At 44.8% G+C, this 21,936-nt stretch overlaps 1 protein-coding gene across 1 annotated transcript in view; it reads right to left on the bottom strand.

The window, feature by feature from the left end:
- The window catches only part of ABCD2 (ATP binding cassette subfamily D member 2), a 427,364-nt gene that overhangs the window by 314,779 nt on the left and 90,649 nt on the right, over positions 1-21,936 (bottom strand). The window contains exon 3 of the mRNA XM_069629213.1: positions 175-296. Within this exon, the coding sequence (XP_069485314.1) occupies positions 175-296 (122 nt within the window). The remainder of the gene's footprint in view (positions 1-174; positions 297-21,936) is intronic.

The raw sequence follows: 21,936 nt of genomic DNA, 5'->3' as shown, positions 1-21,936 counted from the left end.
TCTCGTTTTTACTTAAGTATATGCATTTGATTTTCAAAACAATTTGTAAAGTTTATATCAAACTCGCATTTCATTAATGGGAAATTCCATGTATGGGGTTAAAGAATAAGCATAACGGTTGTTAATCAAATTTAGAGTAGAGTTTTAGACAGAAGCATTACTCCGCCACAATACCTCCTTATAAGAAGACATTATCCGTTCAATGGCATCTGCTCCAGATGCCAGAAGGTTCCGTGCTGTAGTGAAGGCTTCAGTTCGTTCGCTGACCATGGCATTTTTCTGTCCATCTTCCAATTCTGGAAATACAAATATTTTCTACTTATTCACGCTTTCAAAAGAGGCTTGGAAATGCAATACGCCCGGCTATAAAACCCTAAATAAATGAGGTGTCCCATGGGAAAGACAGACCTCCCAAGGTGTTTAACCTAATATGATGACGTCATGAGCATAAATTATTTTCAGAGGCAAAATGACAAAGTTCAATTTATGTACCTACTCAGAGAGGATCAGGCCCATCCTCAGCGCTGGAAAGAGAAATTGTTAACTGTGGGATCCCAGTGAGGGAGGGGGCAGAGTTGGCAAAAGTGGGACATTCTGTCTAAACCCCCCAAAATTAAACAGTAACTTATCAGGATATTCATTATTAACACCTGAAAAATAACTCATGAGAGGAGTTTTTCCTATGATGTTGCAAGCAAAGCATAAAAGGTGCACACCTTTTAAATATACAAAGATTGCTTAAATATTTTCCACAAAAGAGCAAGCAAAAACATTAAAACCCCTCAAGGGCAGTACATTATTTGGCCGAGATCTGATAAGGCATATTTTGCCAGATCTCGGATCTGGGAAAATCAGGCCCAATGACCAGCGCTGGCCATCCTTCTGCCGACCATCAAACGATTTTCCAGCTCTGCATTTCTGACCCCCATCTTGCAAGCAACATGTGGGCAAGATGTTGCATCTGACAACTGGTCTCTCATTCATTGGATCATGGGAATATGTAGAATTGGGTCCTCCTTCACAGACTGTAAGCCTACATTCACTTTTATTTTATTAAAGCGGAACACAAGTCCAATACTTCCTTTGAAGAAAGCACATTTCATAAGAACAAGATCAGTGCAATGTCTGTTTTTGTCAACATCCCGCTACATCTTCTTCATCCCCATCTTTTTCTACTTTCTCTCTTCTCTCTTACTCAGTTACTGCTTCTATCTTTGCTCACGCACACCCCACTGCTTCTCCCCTTAATTCACTTCTCTCAGTTCTTATTCCTCAATCTATCCTTCCTTGGTTACCTTCTTAACATCGTTTTCCAACCTCTCCCTATCTACCTCAACATTCCGTGCATCCGTTAAGCATGCCACTATCATCTCAATGATCAAAAATACTTTCTCTCAATCCTGCATTGCTCTCAAACCTTCGACTTATTTCCCTCCTTCCCTTTCTTTCTAAACCTTTAGAAAGAGCGGTCCATTCTGAAATCTCTGCACGGTCCATTCTGAAATCTCTGCATATCTCAACGTGTACTGTTTACTGCCCTTAACTCAATCTGGTTTCCGCCCCAGTCACTACACAGAAACAGCTCTCAAACATGTCACTAACTTCCTTCTTTCCTCCTGGCACAACAAACCTTCATCTATACTTATTCTCTTGGATCTTTCTGCAGTGTCTGATAATTTCGAACACTCCACTCTGCTCTTTGCTCTCACTGATCTGTTATTCTCTGACTCTATCACTCGCTGGTTTCACTCATATCATTCTGACCGTACCTATTCCAGTTGCTGGGCAGGTCTTTCCACACTCTTCCCCTTCCACTCCCCACTCTCCCCCAGGCATTTGCTTCCCTCCTTCTTTGCTCCCCTTCTCGTCTTCTGCTCGCAACCTCAGTGTTATTTTTGACTTTTCACTCTCCTTCTCCTCTCACATCTCTTCTATAGCTCGTGCCTGCCGTTTCCATCTGAACAACATTCGTCGGATTCATCCCTTTCTCTCCTTTCATGCCATTAAACTTCTCATTACATCTACTATTTTTTCTCATCTTGATTATTGTTAGGCCCTTCTTATGGGTCTGCTTTGATCGCATTTTACCTGCTATTCGCTAGGTCTTTAACTCAGATATCCATCTTCTTTTTGCATTACCCCCACACTCTTCCATTTTGTCATCCCTCTTGAGTATCTCTCTTCTTGCATACGTCTCCCGGCTTCATGTTCATTTTCTCTATACCGTCTGTAAGGTCTACCACAGGCTAGCCCCTCCTTATCTTGCTCTGGTCTCTCATTTTCCCCTAATGGCCCTTGTGCACCATCTCATTTCCGTTCTCTTTCTATCCTCGCCCCCAAACTATGGAACTCCTTGCCCCTTGACATATGTTCTTCTTCGTCTCTCCAAATCATTCATTCTTGTTCAAAAACCGACCTTCTTTCTTTTTTCTCTTCACTCTAAAATCTCCTGGTCAGTCGTTTGTTCTTTCAATCACTGTATATTGTTTGTATCATATTTTCTAAAATTGTGCAGCGCTTTGGCGAACGTGCTATATGAATCCCAATAAATTACCATCACCCTTTTTGGCAATTCAATCTTTAATTTGTGTCTGCACTGTTAAACCTAAGAATTAGAATATGTTTATTTTCTTCGTGGAAAATGATGTGCACACATAGTTCTCACTAAAAAAGGGATTTCCAGAAGCCTTCCAAGAACGATCCCAAAAATGTCTGCAAGCTGTTTACAAAAGCTCTTTCGCTTTAACTTTAACACTCTCTCTGTGCCAAGCTACTGTTCAAAACGGTGTAATTTTACCCTGGCGATCACAGGCCTGTGTGTTAGAAATGTTTTTCTAGAACAATGTCCAAAAATGTATTTGGAAACAATCAAGAGATATGTTTTGCAGCAGAAAGACTTTTAATTATATTTGCGGATCAACTCACATTAAAAGGAACACTATCTATTGGGGCGTGGGAGGAGAAAAAAAAAGAAAATTGAGCACTCCAACATGAATAACTTTAAAACGCTCCCCCTCCCCCCCCCAGACACACACAGACACACATATTGATATGCATGCTGGCTAGGAAAATGCGTTGATGTGAGCGCCTTACATTCTACCATTCAAGCAAAGTCAGGATTATTTCAGACAGGGCAGTGCATATAAAAGGACATCAGCCCTCAAATAGCCATCATTTGTAGGGTGCCCCCATGACTAGTTGCTTGCTGGGTCTTTTGCAAATATTTGGCAGGCTGGTAGTGTCGGGCAGAGCAAACTCTCTGCCTGGCTGACGCAACCGAAAGCCTGTAGTGCTGGAACAGAGCCAATTACCTCATTACCCCTCCACCCACCTACAAGGAGGATCCTATATTGACCAGCTTGAACTTTCCCTTGAAATGCATTGGGCTGGGCGAACATTTCAGACGCTCCCAAAAGGCAAGAAGTTGGGTATGTCAAAGGGAAAGCACAAGAAGGTTTGTACACAGCCTGTAGATAATTGGTAAAATTCCCAAGTGGGTGGAGTCACTGGGATAAAGGGCATGTCTGGGCAGCGATGGCCCTGTGTACAGACTGTTTCCATAAACATACACACGAGGAAACGTTTGCTTAACAAAGAAGGTATATTCAGACAAAAACCATTCCATTGGCAAAGAGGAGAGTGTTGACAAAACAGACATTGCACTGACGTAAAAGTGAGTCGTTTTCTTTATTTTGGAGAAAAGATATGAGTAAAGTTCCCCTTTCAAAAAGCTGAAAATGGGCATTTGATATCCTACTTCTGAGAGAGCGGCTAGGTAGCCTCACAATACTAATGTTTTTATAATAACTTTTTTTGTTGCTCTTAGTACAGCAGTGTTAGACATTTTGTGCATTGTAAATAAAAGGTGTCTCTAATACCCAATTCGTATACATTGGAAGCATGGCATTTGGATCCACTGGCCCTGCTGTCACTTAAACCTTTGATCAGCAGAATGAGTGTACATTTCAGCAGCCAGTCCCCAACTGTCTGAGATACATGATAGGCTCTTGGACTTTTTTCTTTGAACTTACTTTTACTGAGTTTGACAATTCTTTGTTTCCTTCTCAACCAATCACATCTCAAAGGAGCACACTAAAACATACTTCCACTTTCACTGTATCTCCTGTGTGCACGGCTAGGAGACATGCATCAGCCTAAGTATCAGACTTGTTTAGGGTTGTACAGACGTTGCACTCTCCACATAAGTGCAGCATTGAGGTGTGGTTTCAGTGTGAGGGTGGCTTTCCAGCCTTGAAGCATGAGGCATTTTTTGTATTTCACAACTCATGACTTCTACATTTCATCTGAACATCACGGCACTGTAGAAAACATCTACTACAGTTGCTAACAACTAATTATAGTAAAACTGATACGCTTCCTAGAGATTTGCGAGTGAGATCTAGTTGTAATATCACTGAAAAATGCAGGTTCTCAGTTGACGGTCGCCTCCATTCTGAGTATAGACCCTGATGGTGTGCGGAATTCAGGGCGAAACGATGGCGGCCATGGGCTGGTCCCGGCTGTGAGGGGAAAGGTGCATCAGCTTAGCGGCTCCGACGGGTTTACCCTTCGGAGCCGCCTCCTATGAAGTTTGTGGCAGGATGAGAGTCGCCGATCCATCAGCGGCACCACCCCCGGTGAGTCCCCCACTCAACAGCGGGGTTGTGTGGCAGTCTGACCGGTGTCAGGGTCGGAAGAGCCCCCAGGCCATAACGGCGGTGATCGTGTGCTTGATGAGAGCCTGCAACCCCCCAGAAGCATTTCCCTACCAGCACTGGCATCACGGTGCCTGGGGCTTTGCGGGTTTGAGAGCAGCCCCCTCTGCCTGTCTCTGACCATGTAGGCTGCACCAGGTGGCGCCTGCGTTGCGGGGGTGTCTGGACGGCCTCTGCTGGATTGCAGTTGCTCCTCCTCGACCCGGTTTGGGAGCAATGGTTACTGTCCTTCCGTTGATGATGATCTCCGTCGACAGGCGATGGGGGAGAAGTGCGGGCAGCACACAGGGACAGCCTGAATGAGCGTGTTGGATGGAGGCTCAGGGAGACAGAGGCACCGAATGAGTTGGAAAGTCGCCCACTGCTGCAGTGCAGAGCCTGGGGCTCACTGGTACTACTAGAGCATTTTGTGATCACCCTGCAGGGGATACAGTGGATTTAGTGTGACATTATGGCAGTTAGCCTGCTATATTAGGTCCCTCAACTCCACCCTGAACTGGATGGTGAACATCGCCTGGCACAGTGCCGTCCCCATTGCCTGCTTGGAGGTTACCTTGGTGCATCTCGCTATAAGCCCCTGCTTTGGGCAGGTTTCTTTGGTAAAGGGGTGAAGGGACTGGCTCCAAGCTTGCTGTTTTCCTTGGCTACTCCAGATCCCAGACCCCATTTGCAACTTCCTCTAAAGCTCAGTCATACATTCCGTCCCTATTGAGGTTTTGCCATTGATGCTAACACTTTGAGAGTAGCCCTGGCCAGCCCTGCGCCGGTTGATTGAGGGTATTGACGGGCTTGACACTGCACTGGTAGCCTACCCCTTGTGCTCTTTTGTGGCGTCCTTACAGTACAGGCAAGCTGGATCGACTGCTGCCTTCTAACTCTATCATGGCTAAACCTTTGAAAACAGGGAAGCAGGGGGATATTTCTGCAATGCTGTAGCCTACAGACAAGAGCAAGCGCACTGAGGTTGTAACGGCTCAAGTACATGGAGCTGACCCCCTCCCAGCTTTGCTCACAGACGTCTACAAAGTCTGACCTGCAGGACATGTTGACCAAGAAATTCACAAAAGCAGGGAGGAACTCTCCCACAAGATTCTGGCACTTGACAAAAGAGTTTCACAGGGTATCAGAGGTGGAGGATACTCTTTGTGAGCAGTGCTATGAGGTGCGTGAGTGCTCCAGTCGGCTGGAGGCTTTGGAGGCCAGCTGCAAGGTACATGAAGATAAACAGGAAGATGGGGAAAATTGTCCCAGCAGAAATAATATCCATATCCAGGGCATCTCTCCGGGGGTGCGGTATGAAGACCTACCCAACTTTGTGGCTGCCTCTTTTGTTCCATTCTCGAACTGCCTGAGGATCAGGAAATTGAACTTGGCAGGACTCATCGGGCCAGATCTCAAACCGCCCTACCCCAGGACAGGCCTGCTGATGTGCTGTCCCAGGTTAATTTCTTTAAACTTAAGGAAAGCATAATGGCTGCACCTAGGCCCTTGTCTTCCATCACTTTTCGCAACATGTCACTCTGCTTGTACCAGGATTTGGCGTCAACGACCTTGGTGAAGCGAAAAGCACTGCACTCACTGATTGATTGGTTACATACAAAGGATGTGCCTTACAAGTGGGGCGTTCCTACTGCTCTCCATTTCACTCATCAGGGGAGGTGCTGGGTAGTAGGATCACTGAGGGAAGCGGAGAGCCTGCTGAATACGGAGGGGGGGTTGGATCTGGCGGTTGAACAGGATGCTGGTCAGGGCACTTATCCAGCGCCCTCGCAGAAATGTCACAGGGTGGGTAGGGGGAAGCGACGAGTGAAGGGGCCAATCAGAAAGAATTGAATACTCTGGTTTTGAGTAGTTATTTGTTTTCTGTGGTGGGTTCCCTGGTGTTGAAGCTAGTGGGGCGCCTTTGGGGATTGGGCTGAAGTTGATGTGGCTCTTTTCCGCCCTCCAAGTTGGGTTCCCAACGAAGGTTCCAGATGGCTGGAAGTCGCACATGTTTGAGCATGGTTGAGGGTTGGGGTGTGGTCGGGGGGTTGGTTTCTAATTGTTTGCTGTGGGTGGGACAGGTATTTCATCCAGTGGGCATGTCGGTGGTGGCGATGGGAGCTGGCCATCTTGATTTGCAGGGAAATAGGGGTGGATGCTGAAGGGGAGGGCCTCATGGTTTTGGGCACATGGAACGTGCACGGCTTAACTGCCCCTGTGAAAATGAAATCAGCGTTGGGCAAACTAAGGGAGATGTCTCCCTCCATTGTGTTCCTGCAGGAGACCCACATGCTTGTGCAGGATGAGAAGCGAATACAAAATAGGGCATTGCCGTGCCCGTTTTTCAACTCTGGAAGCGAGAAAAAAGGGGGGGGTGGCAATCTCGGTGGGTGAGAAAATCCCGATCTCGAAAGTTAACGTCCTTCGGGACCCGCAGGGGTGCCATGTATGTGGCAAAGGCCAAATGTTGAATCGTATGTTCACAACGGTGTCCTTATATGTCCAGAATGTTGGCCAAGATGTATTTTTGGAAAGCTTCTTACTTAAGTTGCTCCCTGGGCCCTTGTACGAGGTACCAAGCAAAGACGCTCTCAGTAACAGAAGCCCTACCTCCGACAGAGACCTCTTCCTGGCTGCCTCCACCCCCACCCCCAATACAAGCTGTTGCGAGCATCCCCAGCCGCGGAGCGGGTACGACAAGAAAGTCCTCAGGTGGGTCCACAAGCGCTGCGTAAAAGCACTGATGCAAGCGATGAAATTATGCCCTTGGATGAAGAGGGACGGGTGGTTAATAACATTGCAGGCGTGAGCCCGCCCTGTCCCTTAATGGCGGTGCCGCCTACGTCCCTCATCACCTGCCCTCCAACTGTACAGCTATGATATTTGAGCAAAATAGTTGCACCGAGAGTCTGTTTCATCCCCAATGCGAAAAGAAAACATAGGGACGAAAGGAAAAATACGGGGCTGAGCCTCCTCGAGTAAAGAGGATGCTGTGTGCCATACTCAAGCTGTGAATGAATCCTCCTTTGATGGGTCCAAAACAGAAGCCTAGAAGCAAGATTTGAAGAAAAGTCCAGATACTACAGAGATGAAGACAAGAAATAATGAAGGTCGGCAGCAAAATATGGATATTTACTCAACACCAGCAATGACTCAAAAAATAAGGTCCATTCAGTAAGACCGCAATAACAACCATTAACACCAATGCCAGATAATACTCGCTTGGTGAGACTATCCCTGGATATTACACAGATAGAATCTCTGATGAATAGTCACAAAAAACGTCACAAGGTTTTTGGCAAAACAGTATCATTAAAAACGAACCTAGCGGAATCTGTGAAGACCTCCACACCATTACACTTTAACACAAATCTAAAGCATCCATCAATACCGACTACAAATAAGCTACGTCTGACAACGGGTGTAATAAAAGAAGAAATAGCTAAGGTGGATGCGATGGCTAACCAGAGGCTACCGGGAAACCACTGCAATGAGATTCCATCAAACAAATGCCAATGTGATCTGCATGGAGAAGGGCACCAGGAAGTAGTACCAACTACAATGATAGAACTTAAAAATATGCTGATGGCAGCCTGGAGTCATGCACTTTTGCCGATCCTCAAATGATATGAAACTATCAGTGACACGATGAAAGACCCGGCAACGCTGCTGGCATTAATCCACACTGGCATTTATCCACACAAAACAAATCTTTTTGGAAACATTTGCAAACAAAATCCAAAATAGATTGGACACAGAGGCAGAGACATCGAACCAATGGCAAACCAGGCTTTTTGACATTGCAAGAAACAATCGTGCAGACAAAGAGTTAATGACAAAAGCGTTGATTGACATGTTTGCTAATAACCGCCAACAAAAAGCCAAGGATAGTGCCAACAGCATGACCCAAGTGCCAATAACACAACAAGATAACATGTACGTAAAAGAGACACAAATTACCACTTCTCACCCAATTAATGAAAAACTACAAACCAAAGACTCACTTATAGTAGAGGAGGCAAATTTGACAGTGGGAAACATAGGACAACCAGTCAAGATTCACCAGCACAACCAAATCTTACCACAAAAGACAATAGAGAATATACACCTGACGTGAAGAAACAAAGAAATGACCGAGGAAAACACCTATGAGAGACCCCATTTGCCAACGCAGGGACCCGAATACTTCCTGATCTTTGACCAAATCAAGAAAGATGGCATCATCTCCACATAGAAGAGTGAAAGTAAACCTGTGAAAAGAGGACAAAATTCACAAATAAAAACGAAACCAACAAAGTGAGGTTCCAGGGCATTTTTGAGACTAGACCACCACAAACAAAAAAGAAAAAAAATGCAAAACCGGAAAAAGCGCAACTACTATCGAAAGACCAAGAAACTGCTGACAGGGAACACCCAAAACGTCTAACATCAGAAGAAAAAGCCCAACAGGAATTGTTGATGAATCTATCAGTCTATACAGATGAAGAACAGCGTCTGTCACCTGAAAAAATCTCTAATAATAAAGAGGTCTCATTATACATTATGGATTAGTATGAAGAGGGTCATACTATATTCAATGACGTAGTAGATCTCTCCTGCGAGGACATTTCAGACATTGAACTTGACAGCTCACGCAGAGATAACATGACTACAGCTGAGAGAAACCAAGAAGAAGAAATCTCAACCAATTACATGACCCAAAACAATGAAACACAAAATAACGATCATAATGGAACTTGTTTGCCAAAATCAGACAAAAGTTGGCTTAAACTACCAACATTTGTCGATCCACGATGAAATAATGTATCGTGGAATACGTTAAAAATGGAGAGGATGGAAGAAGTAAATTACGACCTCATTCTAAATAGAAGTAATAATACTCTACGCCTACTACATGTTATACCGCAGCTTCAATCTATTACATCAGAGGATATCAATCTGGTGGAGTTTATCCATAACAACATGATGGATAAGGTATGGATCCAGTTCAGCTTCCCACTAATACTGGAAAAAGTGATGGAGGAGTCGTCTCCTTTTCGCAAACTCAGCTTTCGTTGCTCACAAATGCAAGAGAAGAAAACTGGTGAGGCACATAAACAAGAAAGTGCAAAGTTAGGTCATTGAGACCCCTGGAAAGGACCAGCACTGGGCTCCAATAAAGGACAGGAGAGTCCTTAGAAAAGGGGAAAGAAGCATAATAGTGAAACAACCGATATGGAGAGAAATAGAGGCAAGGGAAACTGCCCCAGAATCTCAATGGAAGAGAGACCGGTAACAATTACAAACAAAGAAGAACATAGCCCTTAGCCTCTGTTCGTGCAACTCCAGAGGATCAGAACATTTCCTTTAATGGGAAAATAATGATCTTGGACAAAAACAAATCATTTGCCTCCAAGAAACGTGGATTCATAACCAGCCAATATCTGATGGATACCTGACTTGTATTAATCCTTAAATAAATAGAGCTAAAGGGCGACTTTCTTCTGGCCTCCTAACACTAATTAAAACTGATGCAAATCTGGAAATATTAGAGACATCAAACCCTATCGCTTGGGCTCAATTTACGAATTTAGAATATAAAGGCCAGAAGAAACAACAGATTAGTGCTGAATTGAATGCACAGACTGGAAAGAAAATCGGGAGTATGAACTTGTACTGGAATACAGTTGCGATTAACGATGATATATTCAAAGATACAGTGCTAACAACCATGCACTTTGTGTGTACAAAACACAAACAGCTAGAATTCATCATATGCAGTGATCTGAATATACACTTGTTTGACCAAAAGGGAATTACAATCCCTTTTGCAAAATTAACAACTAGAGCCCAAATTTGGACAAAAGAACTAATTAAGAGAAATCTCATTCTAATTAACGGAGAGCTAGCAGAGGATAAACCGCCCAAGCCAACTTGGTCAAGAGGTACTTTAACTGCATTCCTAGATGATATATATATATACATCAGCTGGCTTAAAGGAAGAAATCATAAAGATAACAAATCTCCCTTCCACAAATAGTGATCACCACAAAATCACAATCTCATGGACGACTAACTTATCTGCTGTGACTAAAGTGGTACTACCGCCTATCGAACTTAATAGCGGAATGAATAGACTCTGCCTATCGGATGACCAACTTGAAGGTTTAATAGAAACATTCCACTCCTCCTCACGTAAAGAGATAGAAAAACTTCAGTATGAATGGTTGTTGATACCATTTAAACACATAAAAAGCCATGGAAGAAACTCCAGAGCGAAACGTTGTCACGTCTACAACAAGCAAATAGTACCAAAAAAAAGAACTACGCAGTAGTAGTATTGCTCTAAGAAATGAGTCATGAAGAGAGGCTAAAACCTTGCAAGTGCCTAAAGCAACGTTATAGGAACTGGAGCAGAACAATCAAGGCAAATAAACAAAGCGATGCAGAGCGCATGCTTCAATCAATGCAAAATAAAAACTCTAAAGCGCTATGGAGACTATTAAATGGAAATGATCAACAGCAAAAAAGTCTCATACCCGATGTCCTGGAAGCAGATTAGATTTTATACTTCTCAGACCTCTACAAGAAAGGAAATTAAACAGCCAAAGACCTCCAATGAGGAATCATGCATAAATGGAATCATGGGAACTTGATGAAATTCTGACACACATCAAGCAGCTTAATGCCTTCCGGCTGAAACGTAACCCGCAAGTATGGGCAAAGTTATGTATGCAAATGGTTACTATCATATAGGGGCACAATGTTATTCCAAAAACATAGAAAACAGCTATATTGATACCAATATATAAGCATGGTAACAGGAAATGACCAGGAAACTATCGACCGATAGCACTATTGGACCCCTTGGGTAAGGTATTTGTGTCACTTCTAATACGAAGACTAACGGAATGGGCGATAACAAATGGAAGACAGGATCCAAGGCAGACAGGCTTAATTAGGAATGTAGGTACTAATTACTAGGAATGTAGGTACTAAAATCAACCTGATATTACTTAACATCTTAAAATTGGAAGCCATTAGAGAGCACATTGCAGTTCATGCAGCTTTCATAGACTTGCAACTTTCCTTTGATGCCGTAAATAGATCCAAACTATGGGAAAAACTAGCTAATTGGAATTGCCCACCAGACATTTTAGAGCCAATCAAGACTCTATACAAATACCACCATTAAAGTAATACTGTCTCAAGATGGTGTCTTGTCCACGCAGATTCAAACATGGAAAAGACTAAAACAAGGGTGTCAAATTGCGGCAACGCTTTTCAACTTATACACTTCAGATTTAGCCACGAATCAAAGCCTCATAGTAACAAATCCTCTGAAACACATGCAACGCAAATACCATACATCATGTATGCTGATGATCTAGTTATACTAGCTAAAACACAAATTGCAAAAAAGGTAGCAGGCTCCCCTCTCTAGAAAGAACATGGCATGATAACCTGTTCTGTGGTTTTGTCCCACTATGAGAGACCGCAGCCATCGCTTTTAGCTCACTGTACTTTTCACAACGGAGGAAAAACGATTTGCATATCACAAATTGGGCTATAAAAAAGTTTGGTCAATCTAGAAAAATAAGTGAGAGCAAATGATCTTAGAATCAACTCAAAAATAATCCTTAGTAATGACCTTAGGACATCAACAGTAGCTAAGAAATAAACCGTTGACAGTATTTCTCGAAGGCAAAAAATTAGAGTTGGTTAAAACAACTAAATACCTGGGCATATGGCTAAATAAATCTGAAATTAAAAGTATTGGGCGATCCATCTAAAAACAAAATCTCTTTCCCTGGCAAGACAAGGCTTGCTGCTACATAACAAATATGGAAAATTCTCTATAAAGCCAATAATTGCATTCTATAGACAGAAGATAATTGCAGTACTGACTTATGACAGCGAAGCCATGTTAAACTTACAGCCACAACTTGGCAGCAGATCGAGGGGATATTTTGGCGCAAGATATTGTCATTACCCCTGACATTTCCTATCTCTCGTATATGCTACGAACTGGCCCTTCCGTCACTTGAGTCTATCACGAACTGGAAATACCTAGATCTGTTTAGAAAAACACTGGTTGATGACCTTGTTCCCGCAATAAATATCCTACGATGAAAAGATAAAACCTCAAATGAGAAGGTTCTAAATGAATGGAAGAAGTCTTGTCTAAAAATACTATAGGATATAGATGCAACCCTGGAGATGCTTATTCATCACCCGCAAGAGGTGAAAAAAAGAATCCAACAGAACGACTGGATTGAAACCTTACATCTGAAAGCCCAGTATCACCTAGCGCTAAACTGAGACACAGAAGTAGGGGCCTTGAACCAAATACCTCAGTATCTGAACATATTTCCAGTGCGTTATATGAGGGACATGTTCCTGTGTCTTAGACGTAATCTCTTACCAACCCAGGAAGTTTTGGTAAAGACAAGACAGAAACCAGAGTCTATGTTATACTGTCACTTTCGTAAACAACCAGACCAAATAGAATCCATCTATCATATCATAATGGAATGTACAACGCTAACAGAAAAAAGAAATCTGTTTAGAGACATGTTACCACAATCAAAAACACAATACGGTGCGAAAGAACGATGGGCGCAGATACTCCTAGGAAAACACAAAGTTATCATTTCCAGGATCATCCCATTCTGGAAAAGTGTAACTGACACGGAAACAGAAACCAATAACGTTTGTATTAAATTAACTTTTAATCGGAACTGAATATCGTCAGAGTAGAACGATCCACCCAAAGGACGACAAGCACACTTGCCTGAAGACTTTATGCTGCTTTTTAAGAAATGTAATCAATGATTATTTTTTTCTTTTTTGGTTATAACCAACAATGAAAAATTTTGTATCTAAACTATATCATTAATTTAAAAAAATGACTTTAGGGAAAACTAGGATTCTGGACCCTCACAGGGCATAGCGTGGGACGCTATGAAGGCGGTAGTCAAGGGGGAGCTCATTAGTAAAACAGTGGCCTTCAAAAGAGCAAGGCAATTGGTTTGGGTGAGATTAGAAAAGGAGGTTACCCAAGCTGAGCAGGAGCATAAGAGGTTGGGCTCTCAAAGGGCACTACATGAACTCCGGGTTGTGCGGAAGCAACTGGAGGCGCATCTGGCTGACAGGACACCTCAGGCAATATTAAAAACCAGACAGCTTAGGGGGGGCGCTGTTGCGCGCAAAGTGAATGGCCGCCTAAAAGAGGAGCTCCGGCCCGAAGAAGAATCCTGCTCAAATTAATCCTGATAGGGTCTGTTAAAACAGTCTGCACACAGAATTGGCGACTTGATGCTGGAAAGTACACATTGCCAAAAAATTGTGAAAATGCTGACTGGGAGCTCCACACCAGACCAACGGAGAGCCGTGGATTGGTGAGAGGCCGCGTGGAGGAGGAGGCGGAGCAGCCCCAGCTGGCGCCCGAGTCCTTGAAGCGACAGACGTATGCCAGTGCCAGCCCCCCCTGAACCCCATCTCGAAAAAACCCTTAAAGCAGTGGAGAACAAACGAAAGGTGAGAGTGGAGCCGCGCAGGGGTACGGGGGGCTGAAACGGTGGCGCAAATGGCTCCCCGACTGTACTTAATCTGGAATCGGGCTGGTGGGGGCCCATAAGAGACGTGAGGTGCCCAGCTGCGAGGGATGCACGGCCGCTGTGCAGACCTGCCCCCGGTGGATATCCAAACATGCGCGGCCCCATAACACGCGGGGACTTGAAACACAGAGGCTCCAGAGTATGGGCCGGACGGGGCAGTGAAAACGTTCAGTGCAGTGAATGTGATGCGTGCAGTGAATGTGATGCGAGGAGTGGGCCCTAGCCAACGCACATAGGAAGTAGAAAGGGGGAAAAATAAATAAATAAATAAAACACAACACCAGAGCGCGGTAAGGCTGGAGGGGGTGAAGTGTACATTAAAAAAAGGAGGGGACTATACGCTGCTAGCATATGCAAACGGAATGCTCCGGGATAGCTAGCGGGCACTGTCCAGTTTAACCTTCACCCCTAGCCACACCGCAGGCGAAAGTGCACACAGAGGAAGAATCCTGAGAAGACAGGGGGTGTATATCTAGCTCTAAGGGTGCATAAAGGCATAATAACCTCTACCAAAAAAGATTACGTGGGAGATAAGTCCACTCCTTGGTGCACAGATACACTACATGGCCCGACACGAAAAGAAGGGGACAGGAGGGAAAAAAACAGGTCCGATGGACTCCTTCACAAGCTCCCAGCCCGTCAGGCTGACTAACACTACAGTGAGTGTGCGGGACAACCAGGCAGAAGAACCATTAGACCCAAGGGAAGACCGCCTGGCGACGCTTGTGCAAAATGGCTTCTTAGCGTTCAACGTCAAACTGGACGACATAGTCGCAACAATTGACTCTCTGAAAGCAAGAGTTGAGAAAGAAAGCATGCGCATTACATAAGCTGAAAATAGAATCAGCACAAATGAAGATACAATCTCCCAATATAGCCGTGACATAGCACAGCTTAATTCCGAACTGCACAAAACGCAAAATAAGTGTGAAGATTTAGAATCAAGGTCAAGGAGAAACAACATACGGATAGTCTGGGTTTCGGAGTCATTCGGTAAAGGCCCTATGGAAAGACAAGTGGAAAACCTGCTAAAGACCCTCCTAGGAGCAGACTCTTTCTCGGGTCACTTCCTTGTTGAGAGAGCCCACTGTACCCTGGCACCACCACAGAAGCCGGGTGCGCCACCCTGCACTATAATGGCACGTCTCCTTAACTACAGAGACAGAGACACGATTCTACGGCTTTCCAGGGAAAAGGGAACCCTAAAACACGAGGAGAGCAGGATACATATATATCCAGACTTTTCAACCACTGTCCAAGGGCAAAGGAGATCCTACGAACCGGTGAAGAAGCAGCTTCGTATGCGCAATGTACCTTACGTATTGATTTTCCCAGCGAAAATGAGGATACAACACAGGGGCAGAGCCCACTTCTTCAAAAATCCGACAGAGGCTATGGCATATGTTGAAACCTCGATCCCTCTGCCCCACCGGAACCAATCAACAGAACAAAATGCGAGACAGAGACCAGTAACAGAGAGACAAGGCTCCGCGGACTGACCAAAGCTATGATATATATCCTTTTTTTCTGGTTCAATAATGTTGAATATACGTTAAATATCAGACCCTGATGTATACTTATGAACAGTAGGGCCGTGAGCCCTGATTGAGGGTGACCAGGTGGCTGCAACAAGTGTCCCTCAGGAAAGTTCCACTGGTTAATGCCCACTTGCAGGGCCTTGAGAGTCAAGGGGCAGCATTAGCAGGTTGGGGAAGATGATGCGGGGAGGGGGGTGCTGTTACAAAAATGAATGTGGTTTGACATCACCCACATGTAGTCATGCTACAGGAAACACATGCGCTCACAAGGGCAACCACACAACTCCTTCGAAGCTGGGGGCAACAAAGATATTACACCGAATATTCGACCCAGGCCAGAGGAGTCCTTACATTAATACACCCCTCCGTAGGTTTCCAATTTGTGAAGAATAAAATTGATCCGCAATGTCGATATGTAATAGTGTGGGGCGGCATAGATGGGAAGAAGGTCATACGGTCCCAATTTTGATGAGCCAGACTTCTACATGGATGTTGTACAGGACATAGATCCCTGGGGGGACGAGCATATTCTGTGGGGGGGAGATTTTAATATTATCTTGGATGTCTCCCTAGACCGATGGACTACTAAAACCCGAACTCCTACCAAGTCAGCCACTGCGATAACACACATCCTATCTCAACTGTCCATGGTAGACGCCTGGAGGATACTACACCCACAAAAGAGGCAGTATACCTTTTATTCCTCTGTTCACGACACTGAATCCCGTATAGACTGCTGGATAATATCAACCACCCTTGTGTCTAAAGCCACCAGTTGTGAGATGTATCCCCGCACCCTATCGGATCATTCCCCGGTTTCTTTAGAAATTACCCTTGGCGAGGTAAAACCATCGCCAAGGAATTGGAGAATGCCACCAGAAATTCCTAAGGACCCGAATGTTGCAGAGGCTCTGCACATCGAGGTGGCAGATTTCCTACAAGCCAATAAGAGGTCAGTGGACAAAAGTGCAACTGTGTGGGAAACTTTCAAGGTCTTGGTAAGGGGGGGTCTTAATTTCCAAGTCCACCGGCCTACTGAAGTCTATCAGAGCTGAATTGACAGGGGTGGAGAGGCGTATAGGCGAACTGGAATCGATGTATACTAATACACATGAGACCAAGATACTAGCAGACATTGATTCTAGTCTACAGGAATTCAATAGGCTGGCAAATAGGGAACTCCTATACATGGCAACCCCAATCAAGGCACGACGGTATGGCGAAGGAAACAGAGCAGGCTGAACCCTTGAGAATCTATTAAAGGCTGAGAGACAACACACGCCGATTTCCAGCATAGTAACTGGCGATGGGTTGGTCATCACATGTGAAGAAAGACTCAGCGAAGCGTTCTCTGATTTCTATGCAGAATTGTATTCAAACTACAGCTCCAAAACACCTTGTGAATTGATAGCCTATCTAGATAACATAACGCTCCCGAAGCTTGCAATGGAAAATAAACTCACATTAAACCAACCCCTAACGCTGGAAGAAATCACTGAAGCGATAAAATCACTAGCTAGTGGCAAGGCACAAGGGTCAGACGGACTGAGAGCGGAACTGTACAAGGAGTTGAATGCCGAACTGGCCCCAGTACTATTGGCAGTGTGGGAGGAGGCGATAGAACTAAGAACCCTACCTGAGTCCATGAGGGTAGCTATAATCACGGTACTTTTAAAACCTAGGAGATCACCCCAAGATATGTCCTCATATAGGCCCTTATCCCTAATAAATTGTGATGCCAAAATATTCGCTAAGGTGCTAGCCACAAGACTCCTATCCAATATGCCCATAAAGGTCCATCCGGATCAATGTGGATTTATCCCGACTAGGTCAACGTCACTGAATCTGCGGAGACTATTCAGGGTCATGGCCTAGATAAAACCAGAAGCACAGGCCGTGGTCGTATCCCTAGATGCCGAGAAGGCATTCGACTCGGTGTCATGGGCCTACTTGTTCGCTGTGCTTGAGAAATTTGGAATAGGCCCATATTTCGTAAAATGCGTTTAGCTACTATATTGTAAAACAGGGGCTAGGGTACTGACCAACAACATATTATCTGATTGGTTTGCACTAGGCAGGGGTACTAGGCAAGGTTGTCCATTCTCCCCAATATTGTTTGCTCTCACTATAGAACCACTTGCAGCGAATATCAGGGAGCATCAGAGACAGAGAGGTATCAGAATGGCTGGGCTGACCCAATCAATATCGCTATATGCGGACAATACACTGTTGTACATCCGGAAACCTGATATACATCTGGGCCCCACAATGGAAGTCATACACAAGTTTGCAGAGCTTTCAGGCTATAAAAATAATGAAGCTAAATCTGAGATTTTACCTTTAACCCAGGTTACTAGACGCCCAACTAACACACATGGGTTACAATGATCACCGGAAAAAAGATACCTAGGGATAATCGTATCCAAGGACAATGCTTCCCTATACGCAAATAATCAAGAGCAGCTACTAAGCACAATATCCTCAAAGCTCAAATTATGGGCTAAACTACCCATATCACTGATAGGTCGGGTTGCAGTGCTGAAAATGGTGCTCCTGCCAAAACTACTATATATATATATACACCAATATACCAATGTGGCCTGGTAGAAAGTTCTTCGATGCACTCAACCCCTAACGGTGGAATTTGTCTGGAACATGGGGGCGGCTAGAATGAAATGGGAAAAAATGGTGGAACCCTATGACAAGGGAGGCATGGCGGCTCCAGATTTTTAGTTATACTATCTATCGGCGCAGGCACAGTTTGCCAGGTACTGGTACGACTCCTGGGATAATACACCACATGTACAGGTAGAGAAACATGCTGTGAGGCCAATAGACATAAGATCTATCCTATTCAAAACTAAACACAAAGATGAATGTACATTTGATCCAGTGAGTGCAACAGTACAGGCATGGTCCAAAATCTATAAGAGACTCCAATTGGAGACGCCATACTACACGGAAGCTCCTCTCTGGAACTTCCCCGGCATCGCACCATCATTCAATGCAGATATAAAAAGAATCTGGGACCCTGATGGGGAGTTTAGGATGCGGGACATATACCCAAATGGGAAGTTTGTCAGCTTAGAAGACTTTAAGGCTGCGATAGGGAGGATCAGTTACAGGTGCTACAGTACCATCGTATGGGCTGGCCTTTAAGGCTAGATGGCCACTGTTTCCGGATGAACCCCCAACGCACAATTGCTTCCTGTCATTATCCTGCCAATCGGGCACTAGTGTCTCCAAACTGTACACAGTAACACAGGAACATACGCCTACACTGAACATGATCAAAACATCTTGGGAGGTGGGTATAAACATAGATGACAAGAAGTGTATGAAATTCTGTGAATTAACCAAGAAGGTGTCTATCAATGCAGGCCTCCGCCAGATACAATTGAAAATGCTGAACCAACTGCACTACACACCTCTGAAAGTAGCTAAATTCACAGAAAACCATGCAAGAAGTTGCCAAAAGTGTGGAAACGAACGTGCTGACTCATTTCATATGTACTGGGAGTGCCCGCACATCCAAGAGTTCTGGGGTACAGTGGCTGAAATACTGCAGAAAATAACACAGATACCAGCAGACCTCACACTCCAGAAATACTTGTTTGGGGATATCGGCAAGATGTCAGAGGTAACAAGAAGACTCTTTAATGTGGCGTGCTCAGTAGCTAAGAAGTGTATACTGCAGAACTGGAAAAGCCTGCACGCACCAAGTGTAAATCATTACTTCAAGGAATTGACATATGTTGATGAGTGTGAGGAACAATTTGTAATGACACTTCCAAGGGCAAGCAAACCCAAAGACATCTCGGGCCCATTCAGGGCACACCTATGTGAGCTGGCGTCTGCTGAAAACAGTCCTGTGAGGGCTGGAAACACACGGGAACTGTAAAAAGTATTTAGATGATGTATGAAACTCTGTGGACCATTTAAGAAAAGATTGTTTAAGTAGTTGCAGTGAAAAGTACTGCAATTAATAAAGTTTTTTTTTTTAAAAAAAAACAGACAGTTCTACTATGCCAATGAGAACTGAGCCAATCGCCTTCTGGTTGTCAAATTGCGCACGTTTCAAAACCGGAACTCAGTGTTAGCCTTGCGTGACGAGCAAGGGGTGGTGCAGCGGGAAGAGGTTGCTAAAATGGGGATTCTTGAGGCTCATTTATTTTGGTGTTTAGGGGCGAGCTCCCACTGACGGAGGACCAGGCAAAATATCTGGGTAATGAACATCTGCCCAGTTCTCCTAAGAGGATTGGGAGTATCTCGAGGAGCCGATCTCAGCGGGTGAAGTAGAATGGGCAATAAAGACTTTCATGAATAAGGCTCTGGGTCCCGATAGTTTCACGGCTCTCTTTTAAAAACATTTTGTGACCTCCTGGTTGCCCCCTTGGTAGATCTTTTTAACTCCTTTATGACTTCTCAGCGGGTAGCCTCTTCTATGGGGTGCTCTACGACCATTCTGATCCCCAAGCAGGGTAAAGATCCGCTACTTTGCGGCTCATATCGCCCTATCACCCTCACTAATATGGACTCAAAGCTCTTCTCAAAGATCCTGGCCCGTCTTATGATGGAGGTTATTCCCGTTTTTCATAGACAGTGATCAGACAGGGTTTATTGTGGGTCGGAATGCGCAAGATAATGTGTCACGGGTCCTGGGTCTAGTGGAAGCGGGGAATCGCTTGGGTATAGATTTAGGCATGATCGCACTAGACGCTCATAAGGCTTTCGATAAGGTGGACTGGGGATACCCTGCGGGGGGATCTGTTGCACTTCAGGTTTGGCTCGGGTTCATTAGTTGGGTCATGGCAATCTACCAACACCAATCTACACACCTTAGAATTAATGGTGTACTGTCGTCCAAACTGCCGATCACCTGGGGCACGAGACAGGGCTGCCCGCTATCCCCTTGATATTTGTCTTATGTATGGAGCTGTTTGCTAGTCGAATTAGAGCTAATGGGGCTATAGAGGGCGTCCGGGTTGGGGAGGCGGATTATAAGGTGTCCCTCTACGTAGATGATTTCCTGCTCACCCTGAGTAATACCTGATGGCGGAGGTACTACATGAGTTGGATGACTTTGGCCGGGCATCCGGTTTCCAAGTAAACTACAATAAATCGCATGGGCTGGATGTGTCTCTGAGACCCCATGAGAGGAGTGCCATCGGGGCTCTGGCCCCAATACAGTGGTCCCGGGAGTTGTTTCGGGCTAATTTTCCACCGCTGTTACAGGAGCTGGCCGAGTACTTGGGCAGGTGGGGACGTCAGGGGATATCCTGGTTTGGTCGCATAGCGGCATCCACAATGAATGTGAGATTCCACGTCTGCTTTACAGATGTTCAGCGCTGTTGGTGAAGATCTCTGATTTGGATCTACGCGCACTCCAGGGAAAGATCTTTAAATGTATCTGGGGGAATAAGCACTCAACAATATCCAGGAAAGTGTAGTTAAGGCCAATGCGTGTGGGGGGCCCTTTACACCTATATGGGTCAGTCTGTGCTTTCAGGCATGGTCGTGACTGTGGGGCTTTTGGGAAGTGGATAGCAGGAGGACTGGTGAACCTACAGAAGCTCTATAAAGATGGTAGTCCAATGACATTTGAGGAATGTAAACGCTCCTTTGATTTGCAGGAATCTGAAAGGTTCTGTTATGCACAATTGTGACACTGGGTTTCTCAACCACTCACGAAGAACGGGGCTACTAGAGCGTTGCATGCTCTCAAGTTAACAATGCAAGAGGGGCTGCGAATGGGATGGATCCCGAAGCTATATAAACTTCTTGACAACACAGGGGACCCTATTGTGCGCCTGCCACATATGGCTAAATGTGAAGCTGACTTGGGTGGGCCCATTGAGGACGAGGAATGGCTGAGAATATTGGGTAGGATCCTTGATGGGTTGAGCTCTCTTTTTCACATAGAGTGGCCGTGTCCCAGAGTGGGCTTCTTTTGGAAGGAGGTGCTCTTGAAAATAAAGGACGTTACAGGATTATCTCACCCTATGGATCCACGTGTGGTGATTTTGCGGAACACAGGGACTGGTCTGTTCCCTCAATTGGTCATTTTCCTCTGGCAGCGAAATTGACTATTGTCTGGACCTG

Source organism: Ambystoma mexicanum, chromosome 12 (assembly GCF_040938575.1).
Source record: "Ambystoma mexicanum isolate Mex_15411 chromosome 12, UKY_AmexF1_1, whole genome shotgun sequence".
In the NCBI taxonomy this organism is placed as follows: domain Eukaryota; kingdom Metazoa; phylum Chordata; class Amphibia; order Caudata; family Ambystomatidae; genus Ambystoma; species Ambystoma mexicanum.
The sequence above is the reverse complement of the archived record's forward strand: the minus strand, read 5'-3'. Positions and strand labels throughout refer to the sequence as shown.